The sequence below is a fragment of the Staurois parvus genome, unplaced genomic scaffold (assembly GCF_062004578.1).
Source record: "Staurois parvus isolate SC_StPar_1 unplaced genomic scaffold, SC_StPar_1.0 ptg000058l, whole genome shotgun sequence".
Lineage (NCBI taxonomy): Eukaryota > Metazoa > Chordata > Amphibia > Anura > Ranidae > Staurois > Staurois parvus.
In genome coordinates, this window is record NW_028317854.1 from 6,264,389 (window position 1) to 6,284,955 (window position 20,567).

Here is a 20,567-nt window from a genome sequence, read left to right on the forward strand (position 1 = left end):
CTGTAACAGCCATACAGTAACAGCAGTCACAGTAGCCATACAGACCTTCCTGCTACCTGGGCGTAAGAGCCCAGTTAAAGGGACATCATGGCTGGGCAGGAAGAGGTTAATCATTTGCAATTCCCGCTATTGGTACTCATAGATTAGAGCAGTGGTGCTCAACTTTCTTGATATGGGGGTCCACTCAAGTGCAGCCTCTGACATCAAAGGGCCACAGAAAATATTTATTAAATGTAATACTATAGAAATCTCACAGACTGTGGCTGAGTTCTGAGTTGTTTGATACAGGGGGCAGGAATATGTTACACTACTATTACACTCCTTTTACAAAACCATGCTTCCCAATTGTGTTGCCTAAAGCCCAGTTAAAATGTATTTGTGATCTATTATAAATGTCCTGAAAAAAAAAAAAAATGAAAATAGAAAATGGGATGGACAGCATAGAAAAATAGAAGATAGTGTAAAAGAAATACACCCTGCTAGAAAGCAGTCTAAATAATATGTTTTCATCACTGGCCTTAGCAGGGGCAGACTGACCATTTGGAAATTTGGGCACTGCCCGAGGGCCCGGGGTCAGTAGGGGGCCCCATGAGATGTCCCTGGTACCTTATTCATAGGCTTTTTTGAGTTTGGGCAAGGACACAGGGGCCCATAATCCCCTATTGCCCGGGGGCCCCCATGAGTTGTCAGTCTGCCCCTGGGCCTGAGTAAGGACCTAGACAAGACAAAACACAGACTACTGTCTGCAGGGACCCAAGGGCCAAAGAGTGACATGTAGCCCTGGGGACTCCAATTGGGCACCAGGGGATTACAGGCACCTTGTAGTAGTGTATGGCTTCCACAAAAATGTAAAAATGAGAGTAATATTTTGTAATTAAAAATGTTACAAACAGGTTTAGTTAGGCCAAGGTTATGTTTGCAATGCATTTCCATTCCTATGTGCATGTCGTTATTTAAAACACTAGGAGGGGAATTTATCAAAACTGGAGCAGCTGTTCATGGCAACCAATCAGGTTGTAGCTGACATTTTCACAGCTCAACTGAACAAGCTGAGGACAGAAGCTGATTGGTTGCTATGCACAGCCACTCCAGATTCTGTCTGCTGCATTTTTGATAAACACCCCCATTTTATGCATCTAGCTACCTAAATTATATTGTATGTAAAAGCAGAAAAATAATTCAAATCATCATGTCAAATAAATTTATTTTATTGTCATCATTCAGCAGAAAACCCAACATATGTTTATACACATGATGACATACTGTAACAGTGTACAAATATATTTTATGATGCTCATTACATTGAGCGAGAGAAAGTTTTTTCTTTTGTTTTTCCCGGCCAGTCACCTGATGATAGCATACAGTCTTATCTTAGTTACTGCAAACACCCAGATTCTTTTGGAAAATCACTTTGTAGTCTACAGCGGAGAACGAACTGTGCTATTGCTGGAGTGCCTGTAATTCACCAGTTTTGCTGTAATTTTCAAACGCAAGACAATAACAAAAGTACCAACTTTAAACAAAACCAAATAATAAACAGTCCCCATAATGAAGATGAGCATGATTTTTACATAGATTAAGCCACATGTTCCAAAAGTATTTGGCTAGGAGTTTGTAACCTTACTCCACTTTATATTTTATGTAACAATATTAAAATGGCAACATATTAATTGCACAAAAAACACAATATGTGCTGATCAATTGTAACATTACAGTTGCAATAATATGGGAAGAACAGTACAATAAGACCGAGCAAAGAAAATAATAGAACGTAACTGTATCAATGCAGAAGACTGGAAAGACCTGGAAGGCATTTTTTTCCCCAAAGTTTTTATGAGAAAGGAACACCTGCCAAACAACTATACATACTGTTGAAATACTCATAGGTGTAATGCTTTATCTACTTAGAGATTTGTGATTCTGGCTGAGCCAATCTTGTTATTTATGTACCCCTGCCATACTGCATAAAATTAAATAGCTTTTTCCTTTACAGCAGTGCTCTGTCACCTGCCTGTTTACTGCAGAATGTATTAGCCACATCACACTTTAGAGACATTGTTCAGTGAGTAGGCAGGTGCTTTTTGACAGGTAATGCTGTTCAGATACATGTATCTCAGATGTTTTATGCGGTTGTCTGCCTGAAGTTATTTTAGGTAGTATGTTATCAGGGGACCCTTTGTTATGCTACAGGAAATCTTTTGGGCATTTTTTTTCAGTAACATTTTAAAAAGTTAAATTCGGTAAGTGTTTAATCCAACCAGCAAAGGATTTGTATACTAGCTTCCATAATGTCATTATCAGAACTACTCTTCTATTGGCTGCCACATCGGTCTTATAAAACAGAAGGGTAAGAAGGTGGGAAAGTCCTGATTACTGACCTGCAAAAATGAGTTACGGCATAAAAGATTCATGACTGCATTTTCACAGAGGCAGCTTAATGCACACTGAAGTTCAGAGCCTTGGGGAACATATGTATGTGCATGAAAGATCTCAACAGCTTCTGAAGTGAACTCCAACAGTAGCTATAGCGCCTATCAGAGAACACACCAGCCTGGTTCTGTCTCTTCTGATATTTACTGCAGAGATTACTCATGGGTCTGGTAAATTACAGCATGGGTCCATGACAGGCAAAGATGAATGAATCAGTTTGCTGTCCATTTGTGGATTAGAAAATCTAACAGTACTGAGATTAATTAAGATTCACTATGCCAATTCACCTGCTCTACATTTCATGAATCACAATTACCTAGCATTATTGGCTATATGATTGGCTAATCAACAGACAGAAAATTGAAGCATATATGACTAACCATGAAGAATTATGTTATTTGTGTAGAGGCAGCACACATCCGAGCCCTGAACTTCATTGGGTGCCATAATGGGTCTGTATACATTTTGGACCAGTTCACACTGCCCCACACACTACACCGCAGTGGTTTAGTGTGTAGGCAGTGCTCCATTCCAGCTCAGGTGTTTCAGCTGTAGGGGAACGTGTGATGCACATTTCAGATCATCACACAGCTCCCTTTTTTTCCTATGAACATTATTTGATGTACACAAAAGTGACACTTCATTCATGTCACTGTACAGCAGCGCTCTGCACTGCACTGCTGTACAGTGACATGCAATCCTGTCCATTGTGCTGTGATAACATGTCTGCATTTTATTGTAGTGTGAACAGGACAGATAGAAAACATCTGTTTTCTTTGTTTCCTAGAGGTGAACTGTGTTCTTCCAGTGTGGAATATACTGTAGCATTTGATGCACAGAACTGTATAAAATCAGTCAATACTAATGTGTGCTATATGTAAATATACAGTATGTCTATGGGTTGAGCATTAATCCACCTCCACCTTAAGTGACTTGATATTTCGGTAGTTCCCATAATTTAGAAATTTTACCTCTTATATCTGTATACGACTGTACCCGAATGTAAATTTAGAAGAGCTTTCGTTGGCAGAGAAATGACAAGCAACGCTATTATTACAGACAAAGAAAAAAGAACCAAACAATGCAGTACATTTCAGGTCTCCCTATGGACAGTGGTTATTACCAGATCAATGGTCATAGAGAAATGAAAATAGATATGAAAACTGGTCAGCCTACATAAACACACAAAGAATTATGAACTGCACTAATAATTCTCGGAAATATGTCTGTTTTGGGAGTTTGTATATGTTCATTCATTGCTGAAGTAGTCCACAGATACATTTTTGTCAGTTGAGGCACCAGGAGGATATAGTAGATTACTGTAGAGGAGAGCTTTTCAATGGGATCATAATTCTGGATTCCATCTCCTGTATAAGAGGAACTAAAAAAAACATAACATTAGTAGATTGTAACTGCTCTCACTTTGGTGACAATAATGCATACTGGAATATGGGACAAAGAAAAGGATAATCAAGGTAAAAAATTAATATAGCAATGCATAAATTGAGAGCAGGCTTACCTGGCAGCAGCCCTCTCAAAGTTACAGTCACACACCGGAAACCCCCCATTGCGCAGGGCAGCTAAATACACCCACATTGTATCTGCATCAGATGAGCAACAATGGCAGCCACTCTGATCAATTTAAAACGAGCAAAAATAGGATTGGCAGGGCATTATAAATAATACAGGCACTAGTTAACATGAGTTGTCAAAGCAGTTAGGTTAGGTTTTTATGTGTTAGGGAATTGTTGTATATTGATGTACCCAAGTGCACCTTTTCCCTTTTTTGCCAGTTTTTACTTTTAAAGTATTTATTAAAGTTTTCAATAACAGGACAATGAACAATCCCATATAGAAAAATAGTGTGGAGTGTGGACAATGCAAAAATAGTCACAACGCAACAAATTAATTTTTTTGCTATTTTTAAATTGATCAGGGGCTCCCATTGTTGTTTTGTTGGATTTGGTGCAGACATGCATAGGTGTGAGTGTGAGGCTAGGTTCATGCTGCTGCAATATGATTTTGATCAGACTTTCAGTGCAATTTCTTATTGCTACTTGGATCCAACTTTCCATAATCACTGTTCTGAGTCACATTGATGTGAATGGGCACCATTGAAAACAATGTGATTTACCCTGTCATGCGATTCTGAGCAACTTAAGTCCCATCTGAAAATCTCACCAGTTTGAATCAGGCCTGAGTGTGTGTGGGGTTTCCCTGGGCTTCTGGTGTGTTGGTGTACCTTTAAAGAGTAGGGGTCTACCTCTAGGTAAGCCTGCTATCAAGTTATGCATTGCGTTTTATTTCTAATAGTTCTGAGGTAGAGACCACGCTTTATAGAGGTCCCTTGACATGGTAGGGAATTTTTGTATTCTACAGTAACCACACAAAAAAGTGCTGGTGGTATTTATCCACTTGACCTCCAGATTTTACCCCCCTTCATGACCGGAGCATATTTGCTATTCATCACTGTGCTACTTTACTGGCAATTACGTGGTCATGCAACACTGTACGTAAATTAGGTTTTTAACTTTTTTTTTTTTTTACACAAATATAGCTTTCTTTTGGTGGTATTTGACCACCACTGTTTAACTTTTTGGGATATAAATGATGCTATGGCTTCTACAAAATATAGTATATATACTAGAAGTTACACAGCTATAGATGCTATACTGTAGTGGCGGTGATTAGTGACTTAGTGTGTTAGTGACAGGGTGGCAGGTAATCTGGCACTAACAGACACTGGCTGAGGTTACGGACACTGATGTCGCTAATGGTACTAATACAGCGACCAGTGATAATACTGTACTAATGACACTGGCTGGGAAGGGGTTAACATCTAGGGGCAATAAAGTGGTTAACTGTGTGCATACCAATGTGTAATGTGTGCGGCTTTTAATTTTCACTTTTCTATGTGGCTGTTTTTTCTCCCTGCTTTGCAGGGACAAACATCCAGGTTGCTAATCAGTATACCGAGGGCTCTGTGCTGTGATTGGACACAGCCAATTAACAGGTCTCAGCCATGAATTATTGGCTGAGACCTGCTGAGATAATCGCACTGTGTCCAACCACAGAGCAGTCGGCATGTGCATTCACTGGTTTTCTGCATTAATTTGCCATCCAAGTCACAACATTAGACAAACACAATGTACTTAGGTGGACAACACACAGACCATGCTAATTTCTCATGTATTTATTGAAAAACACCAATAAAAACATTCACCGTGATGGAGAAAAGTAAGCGAGCCCATAAACTAATTACTTCAACAAAAGCTCATTGAAGCCAAAAGTTTGCATACCCGAGTCCAAATAATGGAATGATTTGGAGGTGTGGTTTAGAACAACTTTGATTAATAAAAGACACTCAGACATTTTAAGATTGCTGTTCATAAGAAGCATGAGCCGGTGTTAACCAACCTAGCAAAAAAGAGCTCTCTGAAGACATACGATCAACAGTAGTTGCTCTGCATAAGGCTGGAAAGGGATACAAAGCAACCTCAAAGTGCTTAGGTATTCATCAGTTAGACAAATTGTCTATCTACTAGGTAGAATGGAGGCAGGGTGTATATTTCTGCAGGGTTTTTACTCCTATCCAGAATTCTGATGGGTAGATTTACACCAAGCACTGCTGTGACAGGCTGAGTGTGTCTTGGCACAAGGATTCATTACCAGCCAAGACAGACTCTCCATAAATTAACAGGAAAAATCCACTAATTTGCAGATGATAGAGAATTTCCTTTCTGAGGCCTCTATTGTCTTTTATCTAATGAAGTTGCGTCATCCAAGGATGGCCGATCAAGGAGGCGAACCCAGAAGAGATTCAGGCGAAGGTATCAGAAGCAACAGATAAGTCTGCCATAATGTGTAAATATGCCGTGCATACTTGCACATTACAGCCCAACCCTGGGGAGCCGCCATTTGAATTCCACTTTAACCACTTGACCAACTTGGTAAATTCTGACATTTCTCACATACATGTACAAAGCAGTACTTTTTTTGCTAGAAAATGACTTAGATCCCCCCAATATTTTTTTGGTAAAATATAAAGGATGATGTTATGCTGAGTAAATAGATACATAAGACGTCACACTTTGAAATTGCACATGCCTGTGGAATGGTGACAAACTACAGTACTTAATATCTCCACTTGCAACACTTTAAAAGCCTTTACAGGTTTCCAGTTTAGAGTTAAACAGGTGGTCTGGCATTAGAATTATTGCTCTCACTCTGACTTGCCTGACAATATCTCACGTGTGGTGCAATCACTGTTTACACATGTGCACAGCCCACATATGCATCTTCTTGACCATGTGGGGAATGGGGGCAGTTTATTATAATTTTTTTTGTTACACATTTTATTTATTTAATACGTTTTTACACTGTGCCTCTAATTGTTTATCAACTTTATTGCTGGCACAAGGGGAGAACAACATCTCTTGTGATAGCTTGGGCAAAGACAGGTACTCTTTACTGAGATATCTGGGGTCTATTAGGCCCATGATCTCTCCTCTGCCCTCAAAAGATCAAACAGAGATCAGGTTGGTCAGATGCTTTACAGGCCAGCAAAGGCTTGTAAACATTAAACTGAAACATTTCTTACATCACAGAGAGCAGATGTGTACAGATATATCTTCCTCCCCTCTTAGTTCACTACTGAATAAAATGGCAGCGGTCCAAAGTTCCCTGATCACAAGGGACAGCCCTGTAGAAGTGATCAGGCGGCAGTAGAGCAGTACAGCCACTTCAACCTGAGGACATGTACTTCCTAAAGGGGGTTTCGTATTGTAGGTTCACAGTAATAAAACAATTGTAATGATGAAAGAAACAAAATTTAATTAAAGGAACAAAAAAACTTGTAGTGCACAATATATTTGCCTTTAGTTAATCAGCCCCAAAGTATTTTGTGTTTTTCATCTCTTACCTGTATAGTAGACACATTCATCCCAACCATCTTTCTGCCAGGCTGAATTTCTAATGTCATCCCTGCTCTGTAAGTCTTTGTAAGCTATAAAGAAATTATTAACAGGTAAGAAAAAAACTGCAGCAATGTTCTAAACACAATAACTGAATTATTACACTAGCAAATTTAACCACTTATCAAAGAAGGCCAAGATACACACACACACACGTGTGCGCGCTGCGCTCACGTTTTTTACCTTCGTGCATAGTATGCATGAAGGTAAAAATAAAATTCAGCCTTTACAGCATTGTTAAGGATCTCTGAAAGCAATATACAAAAATGGCATGACAATACTGTAGTTTGGCTTAAAGTAGTATCATGGCCTCCAATTTACAAAATGCAGCACTTTAATAACAGGTGCATCTGTACTTCTTTTCTCTTCCCCAATCTGTCTGTAAAGGTTCACAACTATCCCACCCTCATGTAGGCTATGCCTGCTTGCAGTGCAGTAAGATGATAAAAAATGTTGCAGGGGGCGTGGCTATCAGCACTGTCAGTGCTGATTCCTCAGCCTTTGTAGTCTCTCAATCAGCACTAGACCACTCCTAGTCTTGCACACTGCTTTCTGGATTGATAGTACTGGCTGTATTACTGAAATCCAAACCATCTATTAAAGTACTCAAGGTACCTCAAAGTAGTTAATCGACTATTTAAGGAGTAGAGCTATCGCCAAGATACAATCTTTAAAGCATTAGACAACAATAAAAACTGGCTGAGACTCACACACCATCCTACTTAGACCATTGTCTAACTCTACAAAACCTAAATTCAAAAGATACAAAGCAAAAAGTGGATATGCCAGCCAGTAAGAATAAAACAAGATAAAAGGGAAAGAAGCCCTAGGAAAGAAGGTAATTATTGTGATCCAAGTAGTCTGACCAAGTAGCAAATTTTATTACAGAACCATGAAAAAAAAAAAAAAAAGATTTTCCAGTACAAAATTATTAAAAAATTACCCATCACCATCAGAAGTTTAACAACACTGTCAATGAACCGCTTCTGCGCTGCCCTATAGTAGAAATACGGCTACAGGGTGGCACGGCTGCGCAAAATCACACACACAAATATATACACACACACAAATACAGTACATACATATAACACTCACGTAAGCCAATTAATTTACTCATATTGGGATTTTTTTTTTTTTTTAGCAAAGACATGTAACAGAATACATTTTAGCCTAATTTTATGATAAAATTAGATTTTTTAAATTTTATTACTGGACATGTTTAATAGCAAAAAGTCAAAAATATGGTTTTTCTTTTTTTCAAAATTGTCAGTCTATTTGTTTTTTTTATAGCGCAAAAAATAAAAAATGCACAGGCGATCAAATGCCACAGAAAGAAAGCTCAATTTGTGGGAAATAAAGGATGTAAATTTCATTTGGGTGCAGCGTTGCATGACCACGCAATCGTCAGTTAAAGTAATGCAGGGCCATAACGCAAAAACTGGCCTGGTCAGGAAGGGGTATAGATCCTGAGGAGGGAAAATGGTTAATATTTGGAACAGCATGGATTGTCTTATCATGTTTATCTAACATTGGTGCCACCTACTGCTTGAAATGTTGCCTGTGATTAGCAAAGTCTATAAATTAAAGTCAGGTTGGCGCCTCCTACAGATCTTGAGGAGGTCTGCGTCTAAACAAGCGGGCAAAATGCATTGACAGTAGCTTCCACAATCATGGGGTCCTTGGTACTGTGACAATATCTAGCGAGTACTGTCATAAATGGCGGTAAAGCAAGGCTGAGTACTGTAAAGCCCTTTCTGCGCATGTGTGGATCCCACGCTTCAACGGAGGAAGCGATGCGAGACTGGCAAGAAGAGTGGTGCTCTGGCCATGGAAAGACGCTGCATCCACCTGGCGGTATCTGAACTTTGAGGCTATCTGCATGGGAGTTGGAGATACAGACTCTGTAATGCCAGAAGGCTACATCTGACAAGTACTGTTTAAACTGTCTAGGAGTTAATCCATGCTCACAGAAAGGCAGTATTAAGCCTTGGCTACAGTGTGTGGCTCTGAGTGAACTTGCAATCAGTATGCCATCATGTGGATATTACTTTATCAAGTCTCTCCTCAGTCTTTTCCATCTGGGTCCATATTGCTGAGAGTGCGACACCTGCAAATTAATCGGCAGGACCATCTTTACCTCATACTGGATTTAAGCGACATCTTATGTATGTGCTCTATATCATCAAAGCCATTTACAGCACTGCATATGGGTTAAGGGTCATAATATATATGTGTTGGCTTGATACTTCCATCAGCAAACAGCTGCTTGTCAACGCATTCATCCGGCCTTTAATCCTGCTCCGGCCATTCTCAAGTCTTCCCTTTGCTTCATTATTACTCTTTGGATACATTATAATCAGCTGTTTTGCATTTATGTGATAGGTTTATACAATGTTGCAAAGGAGCTGCTATCCTCAGCATTAGGTCGTATCATTTTCCTCCTTTCAAGTTGATGCATTGTTTAATCCCTTTATGCTCAGTTTTCAGCAGAGGTTTATGATATAAGACATGATATTGCTGATAATCAAACATCTCCCTTAAGTCAGTCCGGTTTTATTTGAAAACGTTGTCAAACTTTTAATGGTGATGGATGGAGGCGTATATTTTTGTACTGGAAAATCTTTTTCATTCTGTTGATTTTTTTCATAGTTCTGTAATAAAACTTGCTACTTAGTCAAACTACTTGTATCACAATAGTTACCTTCTTTCCTAGGGCTTCTTTCCCTTTATCTTGTTTTATAGTTATATTTTGGGTACTGTGATCCACGCCCTATTCTGGTGTAATAGTGGACTTTAAACTTAGCTCCCTGTTCATTTTTGGGGTTCTGCTGGGTTTCTTGCATCACCCCAAGAATATTTTATTGATCTAACAGCCAGTAAGAATACCTGCAGTATAGTAAAAATTACATGTTATTCCTTTTAAAAGGAATACTGATTGGAATAACCATTTTTTACTTTTTGGTATATTTTGAATTTAAGTTTTGAAGAGTTAAACAATTATTTAAATGGGGTGATATTTGAGTCTCAGTCAGGTTTTTAATTGTTGTCTGATGCTGTGTTTCTAAAATTCTCCCAATGTGAGCTGCAGTGTCTTGAAGGGGAAATTGGCTCAGTCCTGAGAGGTAAATAAGTTTTTTACTTTATGGGGTTTGTGCACTACAGTTATTGAATTTGTTTGGACTATCATACAGCCTTTAGTTGTACTTTCATTGATGAAAAACATCTTTACCCCACAAATGGTGAACCATGTACAGTTGTCCAATCTGTGAGAAAAAGCCAGCCACAGCTTCACTGCCGTCCTGTCGATATCTTATGGCTCGAGCCCTGCCAAACAAAAAATGCAAAAATGCATGAAATTATAACAGCTAAAATACATTACGTTATTCAAGCCTGCGTACATAAATGGCCCTTACCTGTAACCATGTTCCATTTAAGAGGAGCTACATTCACTGCAGCATATTAAATTTAGTTCTGGATGAAGGGTTAATTTTAAGCTATGCACAGTGTCAGAAAATCTTCCAAGCAAACAAAACATGACTCGGAATGCCAATCTCACTATTGGATTTAGTAACCCTCAAAAGGGGCCTGAGATTCATTTGCTATGCTGTGAATGGAACGCGCTCAAAAAAAATTACATAGTAAGGTAAAGGCAATGCATACACACAAAAGCCAACATAATTGAGAGGCAAAAAAAAAAATAAATCACACACTTTATTTCAACAGATGAAGTATTCTTTTTACTTTTTGTATGGTTATAGGTTCATTACCCTACCAAGCCACTTCAAAATATTAAACTCCCATTTCCACATAATAAATATAATGCAAATGCCATTTCAAAAATTATTTCAAAAATCTGAAAATAATCTCACACTTAATAGCCATGCTGTTTGAGTTCTTATTTGAGAAGATGCAAATCTCTACCCTGCTTCAGTTTATAATGTGGAGTTGAGATTGCACCTTTAAATATTTTGTGAAAAATGTAATGTTTTGTCAAAACTTGAGCTTTATGAATCAAGTCATTTGGTGGCCTAGAATAGTCACTCACCGGAGTGAGTGAGAATTCCTCAAAAATACCATAATGCAAAGTTGATCTAAAGCCAAAACCATTTTTTTTTTAGAAAATGGAAATGCGTTCATAGCAACATTTTTTGTTTGTTTTGTCTGTGACCTAGCCAGAAACATTCATGCTCTAGATTTGTCTTCGTGACTGTTGTCACCAGGAGTGGAAGTGGTAGGAATCTCGAAATTGTAAGTTTTCACCGGAACAAGTATAGAGGGATGGGACGTGAAATCTCCTCAATAGTACACGGGTAAAACTTATACAAGTACATCTGCATCAAAACCCATATAATTACTACTACTAGCAAAGTTAGTATGAATTAAAAAGGTTACTATTATCCTTCAATTTTTCCTAAATAAAGTGCCTTAGGCCTCAGGGGTGTGGAATTTTTTTTTAAAATGATTTTTCCAGGGACTAAATAAGGGTCCCAATCTACTTGTCCTGATAAAAAAAAAAAAAAATTATACACCTCCCTGCCTGTCTCCATCACCACACTCAGGGACTTGCGGGGGGGGGGGGTAGACTTTGAAGTGTGGAGAGCACTGATTGGGTTCTTATTAAAAGGGGAGAAAAGGGGAGCGTCAAGCTATCTCAATGCTCAGGAGAAGAGCATATGCTGATCGAGTAAATGAGACCCCAGTGAAAAAAAAAAAAAAGTATTCCTTCAAGTTATCCTTGCACAGGGAAGCACTTGGGTGCTCAGTGCAAGCATATGTGGAGCATCCAAACAACGAGCTAAGGCCGAAGAGGTAACAGAAGTCTCTTAACTCCTTACATGCCAGACTACAACACAGGCTTGGGGTGCTAGAGCTGCTGTGCAATCCTGAACCCCCCCCCTGTGTATTCCTGGGGATCAGCACTGTTAATAATGATGAACTGTGCCCCCCGCTCAGCTGTGACGGTGCTCAAGCTTCTGAATGCCGACCACTAAAGTGCCTGTCTTGTTGTCCGACATGTAAGTAGCTGAGTGACAGCTCGGCTCATTTTTCCTGATTCCGACACAGATCTTCACACAATATGAAGCTGTGCATGCTGTGTAGCAGTGAAGGGGTTTAGAGTAGTGGGCTAGGGCTGGTGTGTGAAGCTGTATAGCAGTGAAGGGGTTAAGTGTAGTAGGCTAGGTCTCGTGTGTGAAGCAGTCTGCCTCTCATGAGGGAAGGCTCCCTCTAAACTCTGAAATTTCTTAACCGCTTAAGGACCGCCCTATAGCAGAAACACTGCTACAGGGCGGAACGGGTGTGCAAAATCACGTATATATATGATTCTCGCTTTCGCGGGCCGGGGGGCATGCGCACCCCCACCAACTCACGGGCGCCGTGATTTGATCCCCGAGGGATCAATCATCCGATTTAGGCCAGTGATGTCTGGCCTAAGTCGGATGATCGATCACTGTCCTATCAGGGATCTTCCTGCACCTGGGTTTACAGTTACACAGGTACAGGAAATGATGACATCTCTCTCTGGGCACATTCCGTCCCAGAGACGGAGAAGAATCAAGAACAAATGTGAGTAAAAGCACTACACTTACACAGTTAGAAGACTCTAGGACACATTTAACCCCATGATTGTGCCCCCAGTTAACCCCTTCACTGCACTGTCATCAGTGTCATTTGCAGTGTAGAGATTTTTTTAATGATCACTGTATTAGCGTCGCTGGCAACTTCAGATAGCGTTAGCGTGAATTAGCGCCCCTACCAGATAGCGTCAGATTGCCCGTCAGTACAGTAGTAATCACATTTAACCCCTTGATTGCCAGGAACACGTTCACATACACAATAAACCTCCATTGCTAGTATAGTATCTGAACAGATCAATATCTTTGATTAGATCAGCACTATACCAGCGTTCACATTAGTATAGTGTCCCCAAAAACGCGTTTAGCCCCTATGCTTACTCCCCCTTCTCCCCCAGCAAGTGCAGTGTCAGCAGGTCACTGTCACTTGATACATTGCACACAAAACTGTGGTGTTCGATGAATCAGACCTGATCTCTGTTAGCACTTGCCAATAAATTGTTTTGTAGCGGTTGAAGCAGTCCCTGACAGCAAGGTGCTCTTTTTCCCTTGATAAGCACTAGGTACCTATAAATTTAGTGGCCAAAATGTCAAACGAAAGGTACTCTAGTGAAGAGGCCTACAGGATTCTGAGCATGTCAAGTGAGAGCGAAGGGGAAGACACCCTAACAGATAGCTCAGCAGGTGAAGAGGTCCCTGTTAAGATCAGGCGTACCCGACCCCGTTCCCAGGTTGCTCAGATGTTACAAAAACATGATGACTCTCATATGCAGCACAGTGCCAGTACTAGTGCCGCTCTACCTTTTAGTGAACTGGCGAGCACCAGCGGCCTAGTACATCCTGGTCTTTCACATACCAGCACTGCAGTATCACTTGATGATGTGGCGAGTCCCATAATCTGCAGTATAAGATGTTGCGGTGGCAAGCACAAGTAGTGTCCCGCAGCCACCAAGAACTCGCACACACCCCCGTAGTGCCCCTAGTGTCCTTCCGGATGTGCTCGCAAATCCCGATTGGCAGTCCACAAATTCTGCATCACCCGTACTTTCCCCATTCACTGCCATACCCGGAATTCAGGTGGAAATAGCAAATTTAAAATACTCCCCTTGATTTTTTTTGGAGCGGTTTTTCACAGAAGATCTGTATATATTGATTGTGGATCAAAGCAATTTATATGCACAACAATTTATCACTGCCAACCCAAATTCAAACCTTGCCAGACCATTCGCATGGAAACCCATTATGGTTTCCGAATGTAAAGTTTTTTTGGGCCTAACCCTCAACATTACTAAAAAAAATTAATTGCGGTTGTATTGGTCCACAGACCCGATTCATCATATGCCAGTGTTCTCTGCTGCCATGGCCAGGCATAGATATGAGAGTATAATGCGTTTTATGCATTTCAAAGACAACACACTGTCGTGCTCAGAGTGACCCTGAATTTGACCGGCTCCACAAAATTCGGCCCCTCGTAAATCATCTTAATCAAAAATTTGCAGATGTCTATACTCCCTAGCAAAACATTTGCGTTGAGGAGTTCTCATTAATTTTTGTGGCCTCCTTGCATTCAAACAATTTCTCCCCAGAAAGCGTGCCAGATATGGGCTCAAGATGTACAATACCTGTGAGAGGGCAACAGGCTATACATATAAGTTTCAGATTTACAAGGGAAAAGATAGTCACGTGGAGCCCCCCGGATGCCTAGACTACATGGGGAGCAGTGGCAAGATAGTTTGGGACTTGGTGTCATCCTTTTTCCATATGGGGTACCACTTATACATGGACAATTTTTATTCAAGCATGCCACTATTTACACATTTGTACAATCTTGGAATTGGCGCATGTGGCACCGGGCGACCTAATCGCCAGGGCTTCCCCCAATGGCTTGTAAATATCCATCTTAGGGGAAAAATGAGGAATTGCTCGCAGTGAAGTGGAAGGACAAACGGGATGTTTTCGTCCTGTCTTCCATTCACGCACATACGACCATCCAAATTACCACGGCAGCTGGTGTTGTTGAGAAGCCCCTCTGTGTCCATGACTATAATCCCAACATAGGAGGGGTGGACTTCAATGATCAGATGATGAAGCCGTATTTAGTTTCCTGAAAAGCCAGACGCTGATACAAAAAAGTGTCAGTTTATTTCAATTGGCTCTATATAGCGCTTTTGTGCTTTACAAAGCAACTGGACGTAGTGGATCCTTCCTAAAATTCCAGGAAGAGATCATCACAGCCCTTTTGTATCCAGAAGGTGTTATGGTCCAAACCCCCAACCCACATGCAGTTAGCCGACTGCATGAGAGGCATTTTTGCAATGCCATTCTTTGTACCCTAACCCAAAGGACACCCCAAAAAAGATGTGTCTGTAGCAGACATGGAATTAGGCGTGACACCCGCTTTTTTGTCCCTCCTGATCTCTGCCTCCAGGACTGCTTCTGATGCTACCATACACTAGTGGAGTATTATTATAGGGTACAGCACAGTACAATTCAGGACACTTAATTACACAGGGTCTCGAAAGATGTTAGGTAGTCAAGAAACTGGCTATCGCATTTGGAGGGACCCTACAATCTGTTTTAAAAAGTTAACGTTTAAAACAAAAAAATAAAAAAAAAAAAGCAAAAAATAAAAAAAAATTACAAATCCCCCCAAAATTTCAAATTTTAAAAACCAAAAATAGTTAAAGTTTTTTTTGTTGTTGTCGTTGTTACTGTTACAATTTTACTGTTTTATTGTTAACCATTTCGGTTTTCTTTGCAGGAATGCCATTCAGCTGCAGCACCGACCTATTTATTCTGACAGCAACAGGAACTTGCTCTCAGAATATACATGTAGGTGTGCGCAGTGCTGTTGGATGCATGGGGGCCTGGGGTGGCCAGTGGGTGGATGGCCCCTATGCTTCAGCATATATATTTTATAATATTTGTTGGCACAGTTCATGTGTGCCCACCATTAGAAGTGGGTGGATTTCTTTTCTTTTTTTTCCATTCAGCCCACAGGCTGCATTAAAAAAAAAAGAAAAAAAACATAGCATATACACCCTACAAGGACCAGCAATGTACTGATACATGACGGGACTTTGAGTGATTATACCAGGATGATGCCTGCAGCTGCAAGCATCATCCTGAAACCTTTTTTTTTCAGCCGGTGATGGGCTCTTATGTAAAAGCAATCCTAGTGACTAATTAGCTGCAGGATTGCTTTTACAAGCAGTGGGAGAAGATTCCCCCCTCCCCCCCCCGCTACCTTCCACGGCCTTCTTGGGCAGTCCAATGCCATTGGGGGAACCTGATAATGCAGCCGGTGTTTCTGCCAGCTGACCATAGAGCTGCTTGGAGGCTGGAATGGTGTCAATCATCTCCATAGTCTAAGAAATCGGAAACTACGAGCATTTCATCACTTCAGTTTCGCAGGATATAAACAGCGCCATTGGTAAATTGGGAAAGCATCTGATCACACTGATCTTGGTGAGATTAGATAATGTAAAGGCAGAAGCATTATCTAGAGCCTGATAGACCCCAGATTTCTCAAAAAAGAATATGTGACAATGCCCATTGAAGTTATAGGGGATATTTGCATTCCCTGTGATAGCGTTAAAAGTGATCAAAAAAAAAAAAAAAATCAAAAATCAAAATAACGAGCGGTGACCCAATGCCAGTACGTAAACAGCGGTTGCACCATGAATGTGGGGTTTCACCGCAAACGTCAGATCAAGGGAAGTAATTCTAGCACTAGAACACGTCTGTAAATCTGAAATGGTAGCTTGTAAAGGCTTTTAAAGCGTTGCCTATGGATATTAAAAATGTATGCAGTTTGTCGCCATTGCATGTGGCATGCGCAGTTTTAAAGCATGTCATGTTTGGTATCTATTTACTCGGCATAGCATCATCTTTTATAAAAGTTACCAAATAATTGGCCAATATATTGTGTTTTTGTGCATATAAAGTAAAAAAAGTATTGTTTTAAAAAAATTTGCGTTTGAAAAGTCACTGTGCGAGTACTATTATTATTATACAGCATTTATATAGCGCCAACAGTTTGCTCAGCACTTTACAATATAACGGGAGACAATACAGCAACAATACAGTTCAATGCAAGAGGGTTAGGAGGGCCCTGCTCCTTGGAGCTTACACTCTAAGAGGGAGGGGCTAGTGGTACAAAAAGGTAGTAACTGTGGGGGATGGACTGGTAGGAGGAGTAGAAGATTCCATTATTAGCTGAGGGCAGGATAGGCTTCCCTGAAGAGATAGGTTTTCAGAGATCGCCTACAAGTGAGCAGAGTAGGCGATCGTCTGATAAATTGGGGTAGAGAGTTCCAGAGGATGGGGAAGCTCTGGAGAAGTCCTGGAGATGAGCATGGGAGGAGACAAAGGAGCTAGAGAGCAGGAGATCGTGCAAGGAGTGGAGAGTACGGTTTTAGTGATATTTGGAGACAAGGCTGGTGATGTAATTTGGGGCAGAGCTATAAATGGCTTTATATGTTATTGTTCATGGTTTGAATTTTATCCGTTGGGCAATGGGAAGCCAGTGGAGAGATTGGCAGAGAGGGGTGGCAGATATGACTTGTCACTTAAATTTATTGCTCATACATGCCATGGGTATATGTGGAATTACTCCTCAAAATACATTCTGCTACTTCTCCCGAGTATGGGGGTACCACATGTGAGCGACTTTGGCAGTCTAGCCAAGCATAGGACCCCAAAATCCAATAAGCCGCTTCAGGCTATTAAAAGGGCTTTATTTCCTCATTACACTTCCTGACTATCACAGTTTCGGAGGCCCTGAAATGCCAAGATAGCACCAAAGCCCCCCAAATGAGCCCTTTTTAGAAAGTAGACACCCCAAGGAATTTTATAAGAAGCATTGTGTTTTGCAGATCTCATTTGTTGCGCACCTTCAGGCTTTCAAAGTGGTCATTGGATTTCAGGCTCCTGTATGTGGCTAGCCTCCCAAAAAGTCTCACACATGTGGTATCCCCATACTCGGGAGAAGTAGCAGAGTGTATTTTGGGTTGTAATTCCACATATACCCATGGCTCGTGTGAGAAATATATCATTTAAGTGACAACTTTGTGTAAAAAAAAAAAAGTTTTTGTCATGTTCCAAAAACTTGTGGGAAAAAAAAAAAAAAATCTTCCATGGACTCAATATGCCTCTCAGCAGATAGCTTAGGGTGTCTCCTTTCTGAAAAGAGGTCATTTGGGGGTGTTTGTACTGTACTGGTATTTTAGCACCTCAAGAAATGTGATGAGCAGTCAGAAAGTAAAAGCTGTGTAAATTCCATTATCTATACCATAGTTTGTAGACGCTATAACTTTCACAAAAAGCAATCAATATACACTTATTGGCATTTTTTTTTTTTACCAAAAACATGTAGCAGAATACATTTTGGCCTAAATTTATGACGAAATTTTAGTTTTTTGGATATTTTTTATGACAGAAATGAGAAAATATAGTTTTTTTCAAAAATATTTGGTCTTTTTTGTTTATACAGTGAAAAATAAAAAAAAGAGCACAGGTGATCAAATACCACTGAAAGCTCTATTTGTGTGAAAAAAAAGGGCATACATTTAATTTATGTACAGTTTTGCATGACCGCGCAATTGTCAGTTAAACTAGTGCAGCGCTATATAGCAAAAAATGACGTAAATTGCAGTATCTATACCATAGTTTGTAGATGCTACAACTTTCACACAATCAATATACACTTATTGGGATTTTTTTTACCAAAGACGTAGCAAAATACATTTTGGCCTACCGTATTTTACGGCGTATAAGACGACTGGGCGTATAAGACGACCCCCTACTTTTCCTGTTAAAATATAGGGTTTGAGCTATACTCGCTGTATAAGACTACCCCTCTTCCAACGCACACCAAATAAAAATGAAAAAACATCAGATTTGATTTTAATATGGTATGCTATTTCAGTATGGTATTCCAATGATGGGGTGCTATTCCTCCCACTGACACCAATGATGGGGCACTATTCCTCCCACTGACACCAATGATGGGGCACTATTCCTCCCACTGACACCAATGATGGGACACTATTCCTCCCACTGACACCAATGATGGTGCCCCATCATTAGTGTCAGTGTGTGAGGAATAGTGTCCCATCATTAGTGTCAGTGGGAGGAATAGTGTCCCATCATTAGTGTCAGTGGGAGGAATAGCGCCCCATCATTGGTGTCAGTGGGAGGAATAGCGTCCCATCATTGGTGTCAGTGGGAGGAATAGCGTCCCATCATTGGTGTCAGTGGGAGGAATAGCGTCCCATCATTGGTGTCAGTGGGAGGAATAGCGTCCCATCATTGGTGTCAGTGGGAGGAATAGCGTCCCATCATTGGTGTCAGTGGGAGGAATAGCGTCCCATCATTGGTGTCAGTGGGAGGAATAGCGTCCCATCATTGGTGTCAGTGGGAGGAATAGCGTCCCATCATTGGTGTCAGTGGGAGGAATAGCGTCCCATCATTGGTGTCAGTGGGAGGAATAGCGTCCCATCATTGGTGTCAGTGGGAGGAATAGCGTCCCATCATTGGTGTCAGTGGGAGGAATAGCGTCCCATCATTGGTGTCAGTGGGAGGAATAGCGTCCCATCATTGGTGTCAGTGGGAGGAATAGCGTCCCATCATTGGTGTCAGTGGGAGGAATAGCGTCCCATCATTGGTGTCAGTGGGAGGAATAGCGTCCCATCATTGGTGTCAGTGGAAGGAATAGCGCCCCATCATTGGTGTCAGTGGAAGGAATAGCGCCCCATCATTGGTGTCAGTGGGAGGAATTGCGCCCCATCATTGGTGTCAGTGGGGAGGAGGAATAGCGCCCCATCATTGGTGTCAGTGGGGAGGAGGAATAGCGCCCCATCATTGGTGTCAGTGGGGAGGAGGAATAGCGCCCCATCATTGGTGTCAGTGGGGAGGAGGAATAGCGCCCCATCATTGGTGTCAGTGGGGAGGAGGAATAGCGCCCCATCATTGGTGTCAGTGGGGAGGAGGAATAGCGCCCCATCGTTGGTGTCAGTGGGGAGGAGGAATAGCGCCCCATCGTTGGTGTCAGTGGGGAGGAGGAATAGCGCCCCATCGTTGGTGTCAGTGGGGAGGAGGAATAGCGCCCCATCGTTGGTGTCAGTGGGGAGGAGGAATAGTGCCCCATCGTTGGTGTCAGTGGGGAGGAGGAATAGTGCTCCATCGTTGGTGTCAGTGGGGAGGAGGAATAGTGCCCCATCGTTGGTGTCAGTGGGGAGGAGGAATAGTGCCCCATCGTTGGTGTCAGTGGGGAGGAGGAATAGTGCCCCATCGTTGGTGTCAGTGGGGGAGGAATAGTGCCCCATCATTGGTATCAGTGGGGAGAATAGTGCCCCATCATTGGTATCAGTGGGGAGGAGGAATAGTGCCCATCGTTAGTGTCAGTGGGGGAGAGGAGCGGCTGCTCCTTCTTTCAGTTCGGCCGCTCGATTTTCGCGGGGCCGCTCGGCTCCGCCTCCTCGCCGGTGATTGGTCGCCTGTGTGCCTTTCCAGTGCTGGCGCCCAATCACCGGGGGGATGCGGAGCCGAGCGGCTGCGCGACCATCGAGCGGCCGAACTGAAGAAGGAG

General features: G+C 41.5%; 1 protein-coding gene across 1 annotated transcript in view; it reads right to left on the reverse strand.

Annotated features, from left to right (window-relative positions):
* Positions 1-1,192: 1,192 nt before the first annotated feature.
* NIPSNAP2 (nipsnap homolog 2) overlaps positions 1,193-20,567 on the reverse strand; it is a 48,572-nt gene continuing 29,197 nt past the window's right edge. Inside the window, exons 8-10 of the mRNA XM_089668476.1 lie at positions 10,633-10,727; positions 7,352-7,435; positions 1,193-3,811 (exon numbers count right to left, since the gene is read on the reverse strand). Coding sequence (XP_089524602.1) covers positions 3,747-3,811; positions 7,352-7,435; positions 10,633-10,727 — 244 coding nt within the window. The 3' untranslated portion in view covers positions 1,193-3,746. The remainder of the gene's footprint in view (positions 3,812-7,351; positions 7,436-10,632; positions 10,728-20,567) is intronic.